This window comes from Diceros bicornis, chromosome 23 (assembly GCF_020826845.1).
Source record: "Diceros bicornis minor isolate mBicDic1 chromosome 23, mDicBic1.mat.cur, whole genome shotgun sequence".
Classification (NCBI taxonomy): domain Eukaryota; kingdom Metazoa; phylum Chordata; class Mammalia; order Perissodactyla; family Rhinocerotidae; genus Diceros; species Diceros bicornis.
In genome coordinates, this window is record NC_080762.1 from 20,030,292 (window position 1) to 20,051,270 (window position 20,979).

The window sequence follows — 20,979 nt, forward strand, 5'->3', positions numbered from 1 at the left end:
TTGTTCCACATAAATTTTAGGATTCTTTGTTCTATTTCTGTGAAAAATGTTGTTGGAACTTTCATAGGGACTGCATTGAATCTATAGATTGCTTTAGGAAGTATGGACATCTTAACTATGCTAATTCTTCCAATCCAAGAGCACGGAATATCTTTCCATTTCTTTGTGACTTCTTCAATTTCTTTCAGCAGTGTTTTATAGTTTTCGGTGTACAGATCTTTCACCTCTTTGGTTAAGTTTATTCCTAGGTATTTTATTCTTTTGGTTGCAATTGTAAATGGGACTGTATTCTTAATTTCTCTTTCTGCTACTTCGTTGTTAGTGTATAGAAATACAACTGATTTTTCTATGTTGATTTTGTATCCTGCAACTTTATCGTATTTGTTTATTACTTCTAAAAGTTTCTTCGTGGATTCTCTAGGGTTTTCTATATATAAAATCATGTCATCTGCGAATAGTGAGAGTTTCACTTCCTCCTTTCCAGTTTGGATCCCTTTTATTTCTTTTTCTTGCCTGATTGCCCTGGCTAGGACTTCCAGTACTGTGTTAAATAGGAGTGGTGACAGTGGGCATCCTTGTCTGGTTCCTGTTCTTAGAGGGATAGTTTTCAGTTTTTCACCATTGAAGATCATATTAGCTGTAGGTTTGTCATATATGGCCTTTATTATGTTGAGGCACTTTCCCTCTATATCCATTTTATTCAGGGTTTTATCATAAATGGATGCTGTATCTTGTCAAATGCCTTCTCTGCATCCATTGAGATGATCATGTGTTTTTATTCTTCATTTTATTAATGTGGTGTATTACGTTGATTGATTTGCGAATGTTAAACCATCCCTGCATCCCTGGAATAAATCCCACTTGATCATGGTGTATAATCTTTTTAACATATTGTTGTATGTGATTTGCTAGTATTTTGTTGAGGATTTTTGCATCGATGTTCATCAGTGATATTGGCCTGTAATTTTCTTTTTTTGTGTTGTCCTTGTCTGGTTTTGGTATCAGAGTAATGCTGGCTTCGTAGAATGAGTTAGGGAGCTTCCCCCCCTCCTCAATTTTTTGGAAGAGTTTGAGAAGGACAGGTATTAAGTCTTCTTTGAATGTTTGGTAGAATTCACCAGGGAAGCCGTCTGGTCCTGGACTTTTATTTTTGGGGAGGTTTTTGATTACTGTTTTGATCTCCTTACTGGTGATTGGTCTATTCAAATTCTCTATTTCTTCTTGATCCAGTTTTGGAAGGTTGTATGATTCTAAGAATTTATCCATTTCTTCCATATTGTCAAATTTGTTGGCATATAGCTTTTCATAGTATTCTTTTATAATTTTTTGTATTTCTGAGGTGTCTGTTGTACTCTCTCCTCTTTCATTTCTGATTTACTTATTTGAGCCTTCCCTTTTATTTTCTTGGTGAGTCTAGCTAAAGGTTTCTCAATTTTGTTTATCTTTTCAAAGAACCAGCTCTTGATTTTATTAATTTTTTCTATTGTTTTCTTAGTCTCTATTTCATTTATTTCTGTTCTGGTTTTTATTATTTCCCTTCTTCTATTGATTTTGGGCTTTGTTCTTCTTTTTCCAGTTCCTTTAGGTTCATTGTTAGATTGTTTATTTGAGATTTTTCTTGTTTGTTGAGATAGGTCTGTATTGCTATATACTTCCCTCTTAGAAACGCTTTTGCTGTATCCCATAAATTCTGGCATGTCGTATTTTCATTTTCATTTGTCTCCAGGTATTTTTTGATTTCTTCTTTGATTTCTTCGTTGACTCAATTGTTGTTCAGTAACATTTTATTTAATCTCCACGTATTTGTGGCTTTTCTGATTTTTTTCCTATAGTTGATTTCTAGTTTCATACCATTGTGGTCAGAAAAGATGTTTGGCATTATTTCAATCTTCTTAAATTTATGTAGACTTGTTTTGTGGCCTAATATGTAATCAATCCTGGAGAATGTTCCATGTGCATTTGAAAAGACTGTGTATTCTTCAGTTTTTGGATGGAATGCTCTGTATATATCTACTAGGTCCATCTGTTCAAGTGTGTCATTTAAGGCCAATGGTTCCTTATTGATCTTCTGTTTGGATGATCTATCCCTTGGTGTAAGTGGAGTGTTAAAGTCCCCTACTATTATTGTGTTACTATTTCTCTTTTTATGTCTGTTAATAATTGCTTTATATATTTAGGTGCTCCTACGTTGGGTGCATAGATATTTATAAGTGTTATATCCTCTTGTTGGATTGTTCCCTTAATCATTATGTAATGCCCTTCTTTGTCTCTTTTTACAGCTTTTGTTTTAAAGTCTATTTTATCTGATATGAGTACTGCTACCCCAGCTTTCTTTTCATTGCCATTTGCGTGGAGTATCTTTTTCCATCCCTTCACTTTCAGTTTGTGAGTGTCTTTAGGTCTGAATTGTGTCTCTCGTATGCAGCATATATATGGGTCTTGTTTTTTTATCCAATCAGCCCCCCATGCCTTTTCATTGGAGCATTTAGTCCATTGATGTTTAAAGTAGCTATTGATAGGTACGTATAATGCCGTTTTTTAACTTTTTTTTTTCCTCAGTGTTTTAGTAGCCCTCTATACAGAATTGATGGTCTCTTTAGTTTGACCTCTGTCTGAAAGCTCTACTCTTTAACTCCCTTCCTCCCTCATTTTATGTTTTTGATATCATATCCAACCTCTTTTTTGTGCATTTGTATCCATTACCCTCTTATCAAGGAACCAGATAATTTTTCCTATTTGTGGTCTTCTCTTTTCCCCTTAAATCAGTCCCTTTAACATTTCTTGAAGCACTGGTTTCTTGGTGACAAACTCCTTTAATTTTTGCTTGTCTGGGAAACTTTTTATCTCTCCTTCCATTTTGAATGATAACCTTGCCGGGTAGAGTATTCTTGGCTGTAAGTTTTTTCCTTTTAGCACTTTAAATATATCGTGCCACCCTCTTCTAGCCTGTAAGGTTTCTGCTGAGAAGTCAGCTGATAGCCTTATGGGGTTTCCTTTGTATGTAACTTGTCTTTCTCTTGCGGTTTTTAGGATTCTCTCTTTATCTTTAATTCTGGACATTTTGATTATGATGTGGTGTGGGCCTCTTTGGGTTTATCTTGTTTGGTGCTCTCTGTGCTTCCTGTACCTGGATATCTGTTTCCTTCCTTAGGTTAGGGAAGTTTTCATCTATTATTTCATCAAATAGATTCTCTGCCTCTTTGTCTCGCTCTTCTCCTTCTGGGACACCCATAACACGGATGTTAGTGCGCTTGATATTGTCCCAGAGGTCCCTTAGACTGTCTAAATGTGATTTTAAAAGAGAAATCTTCCATGAAAATCACTGGTACAGAGATATATATACATGATTAAATATTAATATAGATCACATAGCCCAAATAAAATAAAAATTTCCACTCATTATAAACTCTAAAAATTATAGAATATTTTAAAACATGAGTAAATTTACAATGTTATGGCTTCTGAGATGTCAGAATGTGTTATTTCATGTACTATGGCATCAGTGGGGCTAAGAAGCCTGAAGCCCTAAAGCCCCAAAAGCTGGTTACTTTAGAATTCAGTTCACATCTACCCGAATTTCAATATAAAAGAGCAGCAAGTATCTATAGGAGAAATGAAGGAGGTTCCAAATCCAAAATGTAAATCATTTTCATTAAGATTTTTTTTTAACCAAAAAGCAAATAAACATTACATTAAAACACACAACCCTACAACCCTTTGCTTTCTTGGAAACATTAACCAGTGTCCTTCCATCTAAACAAAGACCAACTACTAGGTACTTGTATCTAATTACACAAACTCTGAAATATTTAAATATATTTATACATTTAAATATATTTATTTATACATTAAATATATTAAATATACATTTGCTTGTAGTCACTATGAAATGAGAAAATGACTCCATCTCATGTTAATAACAACTTCTATAAACATACAAGAACTATTGCTCAACAGAAACTTTCACAAACACATGACTGTAATTGTGATTCAAAAATAAACCATTACCTATCTTCTATTATAAACATGATCACTGTGATTTTAAAAGACAACATATGCAAAAAGGAAAGCAATTGTGACATAAAACCAGTTTATGTTCATAGGTCTTAAGTTTTAAGCATAAACTGATATAACTAGAGACCTATGTAATCTTGATACATAGTACTATACGTATTAAATTATGCTCAAAATGATGAATTTAAAAGTTCCATCTCATTTTTCTGGTTTTATATTATTTAGAATGCTTAAAGACACATGGAATTTTCTTAATTATCTTCACTTTTCTTTTTTATTCTGCTAATGAAACCAAGAAAATATTTTTTCCAGATGCAATTCTGTATTTTCTTTTTGTAGACTTTTACACCCCCTGTTGGAGAATAGATTTACTATCCCTGGGGGAAAAAATGGTCACTGCTATTTAATTTTCCAAAAATATTTCACCCAAACTCTCTCTGTTTTTCTTCCTCAGTCACCTCTGAAACCACAAAGAGGAAACTGAGTAAACTCTCAACTCAAAAGAAATATATAATTAAGTCCTCTGATATATGACCAAATACATATCATAGTTTCTAAAAAATGTGTCCCCACTCACCTTTGTTAAAGAGTCCACCACTCTGGCACATAGAAGAGCTCCTGGCAGGTCAAAGTAGTTATCATAAAAATAACATTTTCCTAAAAAAGAACAAGATTTTAGAGAGAAGAAATTAATGCCTCATTTATGTGACATATACAGAAACTTGGCTGAAGAGATGCTAGATTTTCATTTATTTACTTAAAGGAGCCTCCATTTCAAATCAAAATGGCGACATTACATGCTATCATTGTCTTTTAAAGGTTTAAGCTACAAGGGTACTACAAGAAAGTTAAAGTATGATATCTATAAGTTAAGCATTTTATTAAAAAATATTTATTTTTTTAAATGTAAAAACTAAAAATAGACTATATCCCAAATATAAAATGGATTACAAAAAAGCCAAAATTTATGTTACCAATGTCACTGAATTTGAAAATAATCAACCTAACACTGAGTACCATGAAGTGTTCCACACAATAGCCCCTTTCCATAGCTGTGGGGGTTGGTCCACCTGGAATATTGCATTCAATTTTTATGCAATTTCAGACAAATTTCAGTACAATGTGAGAAAAACCAGGGGGAGAGGAATAAAAAAATCACAGCATGCAGGAACACGCCGTGCTTATCTTAGAAAAACTCAGAGCACAGGATAGGCACACTCCAGGGTCTCAGGGAGAAGAAGGATTTGATTTATCCTATTTGGTCATAGGGTGGAATTAAACTAGAGCCCTTCCTTGGCACAGGTGTCACTTTTGAATCTGCTGTCCCTGGGCAGACACATTTGATGACCCACATCACATTCGTTTGGTCCACGTCTGATTCCAGCCGCAGCTGTGCTGAACAGTATCACCCCACCTCAAGCACACCTGTGCCCTTCTCTCTCTCTGGAAGCCTGTGGAGCTCATGTGGCCCATGTGGCAAGCCTCAACCAACACCATCAGGAGCCGGTGAACAAAAGCCCCAACCTCCTGTCCCCTAGATGGACAACTCTGGGGGATATTCTCTGCACTTCTCCTCAGAAGTCCCAGTGGAACCCGGCCCCCATTGTTCCTTCCATCCATGTCACTCTCTCCACTATCTCTCCCTGGCTTACTGGGATCAGGAGCAACCACTCTGCTTTGGGGAAAACCCAACCTCATTGTTGGGTCTGAAGTTGTTGAGGGAACATCTTAGACTATTTTTCATTCCTAAGAAAGGTTAGGATGGCTTGAGGAACTAGGAATTGGAAGGAAAAGAGAGATGCTGTCCCATGTACCTTCCTGCCCATGCTCTGCTGAGCTGTAAGACCACACAATACTCCAGGGCTCCCAGGACAGTGCAGACGGCTTCCCAAGGTTCATTAACCTGCACTTGATCTCTTGGCCTGTGACACCAGAGAGACCTGCCTGAACCTGATGGCCAGCCATCCTGAGCACTGTGGGAGCAAGAGGTGTCCCAGCATTGTCAGTGATATGCCCTTGCTTTTCCCCTCCTCTTCCTCTACCTTTTTGGGTATTAATAGATGAAATTCAGCTTAGGAGTTGAAATACTGATTACGAGACTCCCACCCACAAAGCAAGGGGCTAAACATCACTTGACCATCAAACATGAGCTGAACGACCACTGTGTGGACACAATGAGGCTTATTCAGCCTTGACCTCTTAACTGGGCTAGGCTGCTCTCCATGCCTCTCCCAACACCAAAACTCTGAGACTGTACCACACGAAAGCTTCAACCCTCCTCCTCCCTATGGAGCAGGCAGCTCACTGGGAATGAAGTGATTAGTGAGTTCAGTTCAATAAAACAGGCCTCTGAATCAAGACCAAGTCCTATAGCTATTAAGCTTTGCACACAGAAAACTGCTCCCCAAGAACTCACTGACAACACTACTCGCTTTGCAAACTACGTACTCCTAATGAGGACAGAACAAAGGCACGTGAATGACTGAGGGGAAGAGAACAATTTATGCTAGCATAAGCTCTCACTTCTCCTGCAGACAAGTCATATTACCTCCATTTAAAGATGAGGAAAGTGATGCTAAGAGTGGCTTAGTAAGTGACTAGATCACTTTATCCAGCAAGTAACAGAGTCAATATGATCCAAGACTATCTGGCTCTGAGCCCCTTCTGATTTCCACTATCCCAAGCTGTTTCTGCACAATCTACCAGTATAGGGAGAAAAAGATCAAAAGGACTTGCTTTCCGGAAATCGGTAGGTAAAGAAAACCATACTCAGACCAGGTCAACAACCTGAAAACGGATTATCAAATAAACTGTCATTAAAATGTCTATACCCATCAATGCTTTAAATGCCCTAAATGTACTGGTAAGGAATGCCCTTTACAACTCTCTACTTAACTTGAGGATGAATACACTCAATGTAGAAGGAAACAGCATATAAAGAATCAATTGGAATTCCTGAAAATAAGGGACTTATTTGGCAATAATGATCAAAATTTTAAACCTGCATATCCTTAGAACTACTGTACTTCTAGGAGTTTACCTTGGATATATTTACAAAAGTGCAAAATAAGCATGTATGAAAACGTCACTGCAGGCTTGTTAGTAATGGCCAAACACCAAACACAATGTAAATGTCCACCATGAGGGGACTCATGACATAAATCATGACACAGGACTAGATGGCAGAGCGCACTAGCACTTAAAAGAGTGAGGTACATCTGTGTGTGTGCTAACATGACAGGATCTTTAAGATATAAACTGAAAAGAGCTAAGTACAGAAAACGTATGATCCCTTTGCATTCTTAAAAAATAAGGGTTGGCTGGGGCCAGCCCAGTGGCGCAGTAGTTGCGTCTGCATGCTCCGCTGTGGCGGCCCAGGGTTCACAGGTGCGGATCCCAGGCGCGAACCTACGCACCACTCATCAACCCACGCTGTGGCGGCGTCCCATATACAAAGTAGAGGAAGATGGGCACAGATGCTAGCTCAGAGACCATCTTCCTCAAGCAAAAAGAGGAAGATTGACAACAGATGTTAGCTCAGGGCCACTCTTCCTCACCAAATAAAAAAATTAAAAAAAATAAGGTTGGGGAAAGGGGGTTCTGGGGAACAGGGGCTGGAGATAATTACTCTTCATTTTATTGCTTTTTATAATATTTAAATTTCCTAACCATATAGTCTCATTATTTTTTTTTTCTGAGGAAGATTCACCCCGAGCTAACATCCATTGCCAATCTTCCTCTTTTTTAGCTTGAGGAAGATTAGCCCTGAGCTGACATCTGTGCCAATCTTCCTCTATTTTGTATATGGGTCGCCACCGCAGCATGGCTGACAAGAGGTGTAGATCTGCGCCCAGGATTCAAACCCAAGAACCTGGGCCACTGAAGTGGAACATGCCAAACTTAACCACTACACCATGGGGCCAGCCTCTCTTATTTTTTTTTTAGTGAGGAAGATTGGCCCTGAGCTAACACCTGTTGCCAATCTTCCTCTCTTTTTTCGCTTGAGGAAGAGTGGCCCTGAGCTAACATCTTGCCCATATTCCTCTATTTTGTATGTGGGTCGCCACCACAGCACGGCTTGATGAGTGGTGTAGGTCTGCGTGCAGGATCCAAACCTGCAAACTTGGGCCGCCGAAGCAGGGCACACCAAACTTAACCACTACGCCACCAGGCCAGCCCTCTCTCATTATTTTTTTAATGTAGACAAAGTTTAACCGGAATCACAGGCCAATATTTTTCTTCTTTTATATATCTCTATATTAAAAAAATAATAAGTACTGGGGGCTGGCCCCACGGCTTAGTGGTTAAGTGCGCGCGCTCTGCTACTGGTGGCCCGGGTTCGGATCCCGGGCACGCACTGACGCACCACTTGTCCGGCCATGCTGAGGTGGCATCCCACATACAGCAACTAAGAAGGATGTCCAACTATGGCATACAACTATCTACTAGGGCTTTGAGGAGAAAAAGGGAAAAAATGGAAGAGGATTGGCAATATATGTTAGCACAGGGCTGGTCTTCCTCAGCAAAAAGAGGAGGATTGGCATGGATGTTAGCTCAGGGCTGATCTTCCTCACAAAAACAAAATAAAACAACAAAAAAAATAAGTACTATTTTTTAAAGGCATTAGCTTTCCCTTATTATTTTGCTGAAACAATAGGCCTCTATTATGTGTCACAGCCTGACCACTGGACACCTGGAAGGGAAACACGTCTCTAACCAACCCAATTAGGAGTAAAGAAACTCCAAGACCATCCTGAGGGCGCTCCAGGGTAAATCAAGCACCAGAGGGAAGCTGTTGATTCCAGGAGGCAGCGCTCTCTAGTGGTGGAGCAGTGAATAAACAGGTGGGTCATACTGGGTGAACGCTCTGTTCACAGGTGGGAAATACTTTACTTCTTTAAAACACTCCCGATTTCTGAATGGATATCAGAGTGAAACAGTTAGCTGTGTGTCTAGCTTTTCTGGGAGGAAGGAAGAGCTTCTTTACAACTGCCTACATCTGGAGAGACAACAGCAGTTCTCTACCATCACTTGAGTGAAAGGCCATCCACCCATTCAGCTTCCACTAGCTGTTCTGCCTTGTGATGTGTGAAAAGCATTCCACACCTAACTCTAAGGTGAAACCTCAGTTTTTCCTATCAACTTATTTTATCAAGAGCACTCATACTTCCTGACACTTTCATCTCACAAAAAAAACAAAGCAAATTCTCAAAAGATAGCAAATGTAACAAGCAAAAACATAATAGAAACAAGGAATAGCTCCGACTATTTTCAGGTTACCACATTTTCTAAAAGAGAACAGGTGCGTTTCAAAACTAGTGTGGGAGAAAACGGCAAAAAAAATTTAGAACAAATGAAAAACTCACAATTATGACTTTTAATATGGTCAGTTCATAATAATGTTTTAATCTTTATTAATTTATGCACATCTATGTCTATAATTTTTGAAAAATCTTTTCATGTTTACCAATGGTGAAGCTCTTGAAAGCCAGTGGGAAAAAATGTGTAAAATCATTTAAAAGAAAAGATGAAGGCAGAAGATACTAGAACTGGCAGTAAAGAGAATTCTAGAAAATACGAGAGGTGGGTCATATGAATGTGGGGAGAAATGGGGCACAGAGAAATAAAAGTAAGAATGGAGTACTTAAAGAACTAATAAAAATACAGACGACGAGGGAATGTATTATTTCTAAGTGCCAGTCTTCTTTATTCCAGGATAAGTGCAAGTGAAAGGAGAATCAACAAAACCTTAAATAAAACAGAACCAACTGCCAAAGAGAAATCAGACACATGGGAAAAAATACATCCTATTCCTATAGAACCACAGCTGCTCACTTGTGCATCCTGCCCAGCAAGAGGGGTTTCTTCATGTCCTCGTGTCGCAGGTTCAGAGTCCAAAACAAAAGACAAGGGAATGGCGGCGCTGCCTCTCGTGAGTCATACCTGATCGGCACGACCATCCCGTGTCCGGCGTGAAGTGCTTCCACTCCTTCCCACCATACTCCTCTGCCAGTGCCTCTGGAGCCATCATCTTGGTGCCGTGGCTTGCCCTAGTTTAGGGGATGAGGTATATTGCTCATCAGTGGTTCCCCTGAACACCCCTTCCTCCAGCCTTGCTACTGCTGATCCCCCTACAGCTAATAAAGGTTTCTTTCTTTTTTTTTTTTTCCTTTTTTCAACTGGATGACTTCCCCATTTAGGATGCTATAAGGCATTTCCCTTCACAGCCCTAGCTCTTCCTCCATTTCATCCACCAACTAGCATGTGATCAGGAGCAGCTCCTTCTGAGGGCCACGCTGCGGTAGTCGCTCTGGGTCTATAATATATCAACTATAAACTGTAATTTCTCTGGCAGGAATATGACTCATCACCCTTGCCTAAGAAGCTGTCATTTAGCCATGAGATTAACCTAACCAGGCGCCGGCCCCGTGGCTTAGTGGTTAAGCGCGCGCACTCCGCTGCTGGCAGCCCGGGGTTTGGATCCCGGGCGCGCACAGACGCATTGCTTCTCCGGCCATGCTGAGGCCGCGTCCCACATACAGCAACTAGAAGGATGTGCAGGTGTGACATACAACTGTCTACTGGGGCTTTGGGGGAAAAAATAAATAAATAAATAAAATTACAAACCACGACGTAGAAAACATCGAAAATTAATCAGCTTTAAAAAAAAAAAGATTAACCTAAACCAGAACAATTAGAGAACAACTGTGTGGACTGCGTGGGAAGCCGGTCTGGCAGCAGGAGATAAAGGGCAGCAGGCAGGAGAGTGAGCGTGTGAGCCACATTGGGCCCGTGGGGGCGCGGGGGTGGCTGGCTGGGCACCCAGGGGCGGGCGGCTGTGAGCACAGGGGTCTGTGAGGACAGACAGGAGAGCAACCCGCCCACTCAAGGACACAACGTAGCTAAAAACACAATGGGAAACAGCAAGATGAATGCGGCAAAACTTGGAACAGCAAGACAAGAAAGTAGCTATTTTCTGTGCTCAAAAGACTGCTTTTTGCATCAGTTGGGCCTGGTTAAGAGAATCTTACCCTGTAGAGAGACAGCTGATATTTTATGTTGTTTATTATGGGGAATTATAATGCTAGGGAGTATCATTCTTTTTCCCTTGGTGTTATATTGTGGTAGCAAAGCAAGACGAAGGAAAAAAGAAATGAAATAAGGGCAAATGGAGGATAAATCACAAACGGGCTCCTTTTTATAAGGAGGTTAACATTTTAGACAGTTATATGTAAAGATGGAGGAATCCTCAGTGGGAAATATGATCAGACATGGAACCTCCTATGACGGATGAAAGCAGGCGTCAAGGTGAGAAGCTAGTAAATTCAGGAGAAACTGCAGGTTAGCTGGAAGTTGAATGGAGAGGGTCAGACTTCAGGAGAGGGGTGTTGGGAGAAGGGACAGACAGAACAATGAAAGAAAGAAGCAAAACTGTGGAATGCTTTCTATTCTTTCAAGTTCGAATGAAGATGGCCAAGTACCTTGTAATAATCTGACAGCCGAGTTAAAGGTCACGGTCAAAGCTGCACTGTGTATGCAGATACACATACATACAAATGTATCCATATACACATACACTCTATCTCGTTTCCCCAGGAAAAAACATGCGAATAAATAACAAAATAATCAGAAGGGGGCCACACTTGTTCTAGCTAGGGCACCTCAGGGGAAAGTCTGGGGGAGAGTATGAGTTTGTACAGTGCAGAAAGAACGATGTATCAATAGGGAGAGTATGCACAAGGCGTAACCATGCTGAGCATCCTCTCCTGGAAAAGACTCTGATCGTGTGAGTATAAATAATAAATCGCACAGCTGGACGGCCATGATAACTTGCCTGTACTATCAGAACTGGCAGAAAAATGGATGCTCACTCCACGGTGCTCTCCATAAGACTCAGATCAGTGATGGCAGCTGCTTCTCAACTGCTAGCCCTACTCTTACCAACACTCACAGTGTTGGGCTCACCCTGAGAGGAGAAGGAAAGGGAGTCAGCAACGAGTGCAGCAGACGGGAGAGACTGATGAAGAGTCTAGGAAAACCTCCAGAGGCAGCCAGGACACAACATGAGTCCTGCATGATGGGAGCAAATTTGGATAAATGGAGGAAGAGAGAGAGGTGTGCATAAACCACCAATCCCTACCCAACGTCCATTCTCTCCTTCTTCCTTAATAAAAGGAACTCCGATTTTATACCAGCCGCCTACATACCCACCTAACACAATATAATTCCCAGGCTCTTTTGCAGTAGGGGTGGTCACTGAGATGAAGCAAGTTATTAACATTCTATTGTATTTCCTGCAACTGTTTCTGATGAACTAAATTTAAAGAAACTTTAAGTCTAATGCTCCCAGATCTGTATTTAAATAGCTCAAACGATTTATATAAAGACACGCAGGTAGGGCCAGCCCTGTGGCATAGCAGTTAAGTGCGCGCACTCCGCTGCTGGCGGCCCCAGTTCAGATCCCGGGCGCGCACCAACGCACTGCTTGCCAGGCCACGCTGTGGCAGCGTCCCACATAAAGTGGAGGAAGATGGGCACGGCTGTTAGCTCAGGGCCAGTCTTCCTCAGCCAAAAGAGGAGGATTGGTGTGGATGTTAGCTCAGGGCTGATCTTCCTCACAAAAAAAAAAAAAAAAGGGGGCCGGCCCGGTGGTGCAAGTGGATAAGTGTGCGCGCTCCGCTTCAGCGGCCCAGGGTTCGCGGGTTCGGATCCCGGGAGGGCACCAATGTGCTGCTTGTCATGCCATGCTATGGCGGCGTCCCATATAAAGTAGAGGAAGATGGGCACAGATGTTAGCTCAGGGCCAATGTTCCTTGGCAAAAAAGGGGAGGATCAGTATCCGATGTTAGCTCAGGGCTGATTTTCCTCACAAAAAAAAAAAAAAAAGACACGGAGGCGCACAGATAATCTGTCATCTGATTGACTAAAATAATAATCTTATTTAACCCATATCTTAACAATCAAATGCCATACAGTAATAAAATGTCCTGGAAAGAGTAAAGTTTTGACTGCACAACAAAATTTCATTACCTGAGCACAGTGCCATTATCTGCAAGTTTAATGAAGTTCCCACCTTCCAGATCCAATGCCAAGCCTTTGCAACTAAAATAGAAAAGTCTGATTACCAATCAAACCACATATTTAGCTAACAAAGAAATAATGATCTATATTTTTAAGAAGTCATAATGCTAAAAAGGGATTCTCCCACCCAGGTGAATATGTTAATCAAATGAATAAGAATATCCAAGAATTCTAAAATTAAATATCATCCACAGAGCAAGTACATAAGGAAAACTGTTATGTAGGCACATGAAGGACAACATGTTTAGTTTGTAATATCCTTAAGCTTTTAAAAAGAGGAATCCAAAACTCAAAGAGAACAAAGAATGAACATCATTGTATGTCTCTGTTAGAATGTAAATGTTTCCTATCAAATAAAACACACAGACACATGTACATATTCATATTCTGCAAATTAAGATCTTAGCCAGAGTCTTTTCTGTACTCTTTAGAATTTGCCTCAGTTAGGTCAGGTTTTAAGAACTTGCCCTCTGGGCAAGTCATATTATTGAAAACCACCATAAGCAAGTCAAATACCAAGTTTTAGGTTCTTCACTGTAAAAGACTTGTGGGGTGTGGGGAGAAAAGTAGGTACAGATGCATTATTATGAATAATAAAAGCAAGGAGGTAGAATAGCCACCAAATACCAAGAGAATTAAAAAAAAAAATGACAGGGTACTTTAGAAGCGTTATTTACTTTGGTCCACAGTAAAATTCCCAGAGTCAGATGTTTCAGACAGTGAAATGTTTTCTTCCTTTTACAAAAGGGATAAATCAAAAAGGCCTAACCAAACATTGGAGGAATGTGAAGTAGATGAACATCATTGCTCTAGAATTACTTCTGCATGTTATTTTTCATGTGCTCTAGGATTATTATTAATTTTCAACTGCACAATTTAAAGTGCTTTAATAGCAGTTTTATTTGTCTTTGTTGCTAAATGAGAGAGAAGACAAGAGAAGCCTTAGGAAGTTGAGATTCCTAATCCAGGAAGCGAGAAAACAGTAAGAGTCTCAGACACAGGAATGTCTATCCAAATTACAGAAAACCAAACGTCCTAATTTACACACTTATTCAAAACATGACGATTCCTCCTCTTCTACATTTTTTTATTTAAAGGGCAATAAAACAAATTTCTTTTTTTTTTTTGGTGAGGAAGATCGGCCCTAAGCTAACATCTGCCAATCCTCCTCTTTTTTGCTGAGGAAGACTGGCCCTGGGCTAACATCCATGCCCATCTTCCTCTACTTTATATGGGACGCCGCCACAGCATGGCTTGCCAAGCGGTGCGTCGGTGCATGCCCGGGATCCAAACCAGCAAACCCCAGGCCACCGCAGCGGAGCACGCACACTTAACCGCTTGCGCCACGGGGCCAGCCCCCCAATTTTTTTTTTTTAAACATGTAAATTTTCGAGACAGTTTTTAATAACCTCTGAAACTCTTAACAAGGACAAACTTGAACCATACAAAAATACCCAAATTAGTCACATAAGCTCTTAGCTTATTTTCACATTTAATTAAGCAAGTCTAAACTTGAACTAGAAAGGACTTTAATTCATTAAACATTAAACTTTTGGTATAGAAGCCATTGACTCAATTTCACATTTCACTTTCTGCCTCCATGGAAGAGGAAGCATTCAAATTTTATCAGAAGCAATTAAGCATCAGAAGGAATGCATGGAGCTTAACAAAAAGAACTTACCAGAAATCCCAATCCTCTGGAGCAACAGTGAGCAATTCCTTGTCATACCCTCTCTCCTTGACCAGAAACTGAGCAAAGCTATTATAAATGAGCTGTAAACAAGGAGAAGGAAAAAACAGAGAGTAAATGTAAAAGTCACCACTCATTTTTAATTTCACATTTGTGCAAACCTAATGGAATCACTCATGGGGCAGTTTGGAGTGAAATATCTGTAACTGGGAAGTTCTGCAGTTCACAAGCAATTTATCTATGCCTTTGAGCTCCAAGTAGCTGTTGTGTCTTTCTTATACTCCAAAATTATACCACCAATATACAATTATACAACCAAGGACAATTACTAATCTTACTGCTAAATTCTAATGGGTTGGAGATCATTAAGACTTGACAAAGCTTTGTAAACTTATTTAACACAACACCAAGACAATAAATAAATCGAGCACTCTATCATTACACCCATCATCGGTCCATCTTTGCTTGAAAGGCCCCATCTCAGGGGAATCTCAAAGGGAAATACACATGGGGACCAGCAAGGAATCATGGAACCTCCATCAGATACTGGAAATATCTCTTTATCTCTTCACCATAAGAAAAACAACTGAGAGCCAGCCCTCATGGCCTAGTGGTTAAAGTTTAGTGCTCACTACTGCGGTGGCCCAGGTTCGCTTCCCGATCGAGAAACCATACCACCCGTCTGTCAGTTGCCATGCTGTGGCAGCAGCTTAGATAGAAGAACTAGAACGACCCACAACTAGGATACACAACCATGTACTGGGGTTTTGGGGAGGGAAAAACAAAAACAAAAACAAAAACAAGTGAGGAAAAAAGACAAAGGAAGCTTCTGGAAGCGAGCACAAAGATAAATGCTCTGCTGATTGTTGACAGATCTTCTGATTTCTCAACAACAAAATCCCAGGTTTTGGAGTAAAATATCTTTTTTTAAGAACTGGATCCATTTTTAAAGAACTGTGCATTCCAAACCAAAAGTAGGCAAAAGGTGAGTGAAGGTCCACCCTGGCCCTACCCCATGCTCCTTCTGGGTATTCTTAGTGCGGCATCAGATGCACTTGAACCAGAGGCAGAACAGTGCTCTGGGGTCAGACTGAGCAGTGTGCAAGAAGAAAAGTGAGCAACCTGACCCTTCCCCAGATATTCAGCCAAGACAGGTTTTGATAGCATGGGATGGCACAGAGGGAAGAGGGTACAGACACAGCAAAATGAGTGCGAGAAGGCCTTCCTGCAGTGGTGATGTTTACATTGACGCCTGGAAGAGGCCGCAGTTAGCTGGGTGAGTCCAGACGGGAGGGGCAACCCAGGTCTAGAAACTGTGCGCAGGTTGGGGTGTGAGTGTCAGGATATAAATGTGGAAAGCAAAGGCTCCTTATCAGATAAAGCTGTTCTCTACCGTAAAGCGAAATAACATCACTCTACCCGTACTCCCACGCGACACAATGTGACCCTGATCCAGGTGAACTGTTGATAGACCCACATTATGTCAACACTATATAACAACAGTTCTCAACCCTGGTGGTGATTCAGAACCACAGGTAATGGTTCTTAAAACCACCCAGAAACTCCAAGCCTACAGGAGAGGGTGGGGCCCAGGTAGGGCCTCTACAGAATTCCTGAAGCCCAGAGATGACTGAAAACCATTGACTTATATGGATTTTCATTCAATCATTAAAAAAAATCTGTCAAAAATTTGTTGAGTCACTCTGAGGTACAAAGTACTACAGACAATAAAAAATACACATCATGATCCTCCCTGAAAGCAACCAGTGCTGTGGGGTTAACAGATGTACAGTGCTTCCAGCAACGCCTGCCATACAAGTAAATTTAATTTAAGCATTTACAAGCGCCGGTTAAAAAAAACAAGGTCCTGACTTGTAGCATTTGCTCATTTCCATGGTATAAAGACTCCCACCGTGGCCAGTTTCAAGCTACCAATAGTTACCGCACACCATTAGACTTGCTTCTGGTCAAGGTACCTTATTCAGCCTTGGACAACTGGCAGCTCTCACCCCTTGGCAATACTGATTAAGACATGGGCATGTGATTCCAATGAGGTCAGATTCCTTCCTAAGAGAAAGGAGCCCTTTCCAGCTGGGCTGCCAACTGGGGCATCCACAGCTGTGTTCTTACCTCGTAGAGGAGACATCTGTAACAGGAGAAAATGGGGTCGATGCACAAAGAGAGGCAAAGAACTTCGGTGCCGGAAAAAAGAGGGGAGTCTGTGCCTTTGAAACCCCTGTTCTAGCCCCAAGGCCTCGGTTCTTGGAGCTTTCCCTTAGATAATGTTGAATTACCCCAGAAGGCTTCATAGCACAGGGCCTCCATGACCAGCCCCTTCCTCTCCCAGCCTCAGCTGCACTTACTCCCTCACAGCCTCATGACAACTAATAGAAATGCACACTCCACAGCAGCGGCAAATCGGTGCCCTGTGGGTCATATACAGACCACAAATGACACTTGGTTCCCACTTAAGGTTGCCAGATAAAATATGAAATACCTAGCTAAATTTGATTTTCAGATAAACAACAAATAATTTTTTAGTATAAGCATATTGCATGCAATATTTTGAACTTACCTACAGTAAAAATGTTACTTGAAATTCAAATTTAACGGGGTGTCTTGTATTTTTCTTCGCAAAAATCTTGCAACCCTATAATCATGCTGTTAGAAAATGAGCTAACAGGTAAAAATTGAGAGACTTCTCATAGAAGGTTAGACTTCTAACTTTGTCTTAAAAGAATTAGGTCTGGCAAGACTGAGCCTCCACTCCTCATGGCAAATGTTGGCAGGAGTCGAGCACGGCTGAGCCTTCAGAAGGGGCACACCCTCTCCTGGCTGCCACAGGCCCCACTCTCCCCCTCACACATGTAGGTTAACTGCCTGACCCCATACACTTCTGAGTCTGCAACCCCAGGAGAGCACAGGCGTCATCACTTCTAGGATGCCTTTCCTGAGCCCCGAGGTGAGGTGACCCGCCCAGTCCACATTTGCACTCTGCACTTATTAAATGCCTATGAGACTGGGGTAAGAGGCACTCACAGCATCTCATGACGCAGCTGCCAGTGACTTCTCCAGCATCTTCTCCTGCAACTCCCCACCTTCTGCTGGAGAGGTGCTGTCTCTCACCTCCAGCTCCTTGCCCTGGCTATATTTCCTCTCTGCCTCCTCACCTGCCAACTCTAACTCCTGTGGCGGGACTCAGCTCAAGCCTCACTCCAGGCCTCTCCTCTGGGTTTTGCAACACACAAAGCTTGGTGGTGGGGGCCAGAAACCCACCAGCCAGACCACCTTGCTGGAGACCCTGGATAAGCTATTTATCCTTATTGTGCCTCTCGGTCCTCATCTCTAAATAGCGATTGTGATGATAACACCTACCTCACAGGGTTAAGGATGCAACCAGTTGATATAAGCAGAATGCTTATTAGAACAGTGGCTGTAAGTGCCCTATTCAGTTATTACAATAACTACTATTTATTCAATCATTGCACAATTATTTATTGAACCCAGTCCATGCCAAGCACTCAGCTTGGCTCCCAGAACACACACCAAACTGTCAGATACTGATGTCAAGGAGTCATGGAACTAGGCTCCAGAGGAAGATTCCAACAAGAAAACAGGAAAATTGAACACTGTGTGTAAGTGCTATAAGAAATTAAGGCTTTTATGGAAAACTGGAGGTGGGATGGGGGTGGAAGGGTAAACTCTAGGGGGCTGGGAAAGGATCCCCAAAGGGAATGCTATGTAAGATGAAACTTGACAGATGAGAAGTTAGCATGATGAAGGGAGGAAGGCCCCAGGCACAGGGGACTGCAGCAAGGTCCAGGCAATACTGCCCTCACCATAGGGGACTGAACCAACTTTCCAGCATCTGTGACCAATACAAGGCCACTTGAATCGGAGAGACACTCCACTGTGTGTCATGTCTGTATCCCCAACTCTATGATGGTGCTCAGCAGACTGCTGGTACTTAATAAAAGATTTCTGAACCAAACACGATCCAAAACGCACTAGGTTATTGTTTTCGACCTTTAAACATCACTTATATTCCAGGCTCGTAGTAAAGATCTTTTTCTTTGAGGATCTTGTATTCTGAAATTTTATGCTCACGCATGCACAAAATTGGCTCTAACATAACAGTGGTTTTAACAATATTTCCTCCAAATGAAGGTGACCAGAGAGGAGATGCAAGAAAATGTGAACCAGGAGAGAACTGGAAAGGCACAGAGGGAAGGAAAGCATGAATCAAAGACCTAGAAGAAACGGTGCCAAAGGATCAAGAAGTAAAAAGCCTTCTTAAGTCTCAGTATTACTAAGGAAGCACCTGCATAGTAGGAAAGCAGAAAAGGATAATAGCAGGAACAGTACACAGCACACTTTTTTTTTTTTAGCATCTGTGCATAGAAAACACGAGTAATTCAGACGTGGTTTTGACCTTTGATGGAGTTCCTGAACTGGGGGCACTGACCTCACCATAATGAGTAGCAGCCCTGCCTGATGTCTGCACCAGTGGCCCAGAGCTCTACTCATAAATGGTGAGGCTTGGAAATGGTTTGGGTAGTAAGCAAAAAATCAAACACTGTATGTGTCAGACACTGCTCTAAGCATTATACATCTATTACCCATTTAATCCTTGCAATAACCTTTTGAGGTAAATCCAGTTAACAGCCCCATTTTACAGATGCGGAAACTGAAACGGACCCAGTTGTAACTTGCTCAAGGTCACAGAGCCAGTAAAGAGGCGCTGGCGCCCTAAGCTAGGCTGTCTAGTTGTGGAGCCCTCCCTTTGACCACTGTGTTCATAACTAGCTTCCTCTGCTAGGATGCTTAGATCTTTGACTAAAAAATTTGTTAATTTTTCACAATTAGTTTCCTTGTGAAACCAATGGAATGGGGGAGGGAAAACAATTCATTTGAGGATACCAGTGTGGCATCATACATACTCCACACTCCCCCTCCCATCGGAGTGCAGCGAGGACTCAAACTTTGCAGGCTGCTATTACAATTAGAACTTACTCAAAGTGCATGGAGCACGTAGTAGGTGAGCAATAAATGTTTATTTCCTTCTCTTGGTAAAACGCAACACCAGGGCTAAGATCTTAATGACTTTTTGGCTAGTGTTCCTTCCAATACAACACACAATCTCTCCCTGACTGCAGTGTTTAAAAACTGACATGTGGTCGCATGGACGTGCAAAAGGAAAAATGCGGCCAAGGAAAATACAAGCACCTAACCAGGTGGCTGTATCGGCGCGCTGCTGGTGCCCAGAATGACTGACACCGAAGTTCCAAGGCCCGGCATCCGCAAAGGACACCTCCAGGGCCCCAATCCCCGCTTCCTCTCCGGCCCTAGGAACGGTTTCCCCAGCCCGATCTTGCACACTTGCCCTGCCTTTGCCCCTTTTCTTCCCTACCCCTCTCTCAAACTCGGCTAATGGCTGGGCGAAATAAGCCGGTGCTCGTTCCACGGGCGGGGATCTGAGGATGCACACTTCCGCCCAGCCTTGCGGCGGGAGGCTGAGTTCTGCGCAAAGGCGCGGAGGCTGCAGGTCCCCGGCAGCGCTCGCCGCCGCCTAAGCCGGTAGGAAACTCCAGCCCCAGCCGCCATGAAGGCTGCACGCCGTGCGCCCCGGGCGGCCCGCGCCACTCACCGCGGCGCTCTCGGGCAGGTTGTAGCGACACAGAGTGTGGTCCAGGTCGAAGCCGACCACGTCGCAGTTGACCAGGGAGAAGTGCTGAGCCATGGCTGTGCAGGGAGCACCGTCAAGTGCCCCGGCTCGCGGAGGGTGCAAGGAGCGAGCGGATAGGACGCTGCGTGTCCAGACCGGACAGGATCCGGCACGACGCCCCGGGGCGGGGCGGGACGAGGAGGCTGCAGCTGTCCGGGACCCGACCCGGCGCGGCGGCCACGCTTCGCCCCGCCCCTGGCCACGCTTCGCCCCGCCCCTGGCCACGCTTCGCCCCGCCCCTGGCGCGGCCCGGGCCTTCCCTCGCCCCGCCCCGGCCGCCTGCTCGCCACCTTGCATCCCGCCGCCGCCCGCACGCAGGGTCCCGCCGCTCCGGCACCGTGCACACGCTCGCCGACACCGACCCGGCCTCTAGTCTCCGGGGCCGAATGTGACAGGAGAGGCGCTACTACTGCAGAAATTGGAGGGCGCAGCTAAGCCCATGTTGGCACGTAGCCCATGCGGCAAAATT

The 20,979-nt window shown here is 42.6% G+C and overlaps 1 protein-coding gene across 4 annotated transcripts in view; it reads right to left on the reverse strand.

Moving 5' to 3' along the window:
* The window catches only part of NT5DC1 (5'-nucleotidase domain containing 1), a 140,583-nt gene extending 119,945 nt beyond the window's left edge, over window positions 1-20,638 (reverse strand). For 3 of the 4 annotated variants that reach the window (XM_058566414.1, XM_058566413.1, XM_058566415.1), the window contains exons 1-5: window positions 20,433-20,638; window positions 14,777-14,868; window positions 13,045-13,116; window positions 9,958-10,064; window positions 4,592-4,671 (exon numbers count right to left, since the gene is read on the reverse strand). In XM_058566414.1, coding sequence (XP_058422397.1) covers window positions 4,592-4,671; window positions 9,958-10,064; window positions 13,045-13,116; window positions 14,777-14,868; window positions 20,433-20,525 — 444 coding nt within the window. In that variant the 5' untranslated portion in view covers window positions 20,526-20,638. The remainder of the gene's footprint in view (window positions 1-4,591; window positions 4,672-9,957; window positions 10,065-13,044; window positions 13,117-14,776; window positions 14,869-20,432) is intronic. The other variant, XM_058566416.1, reaches the window with a different exon arrangement.
* Window positions 20,639-20,979: the final 341 nt, after the last annotated feature.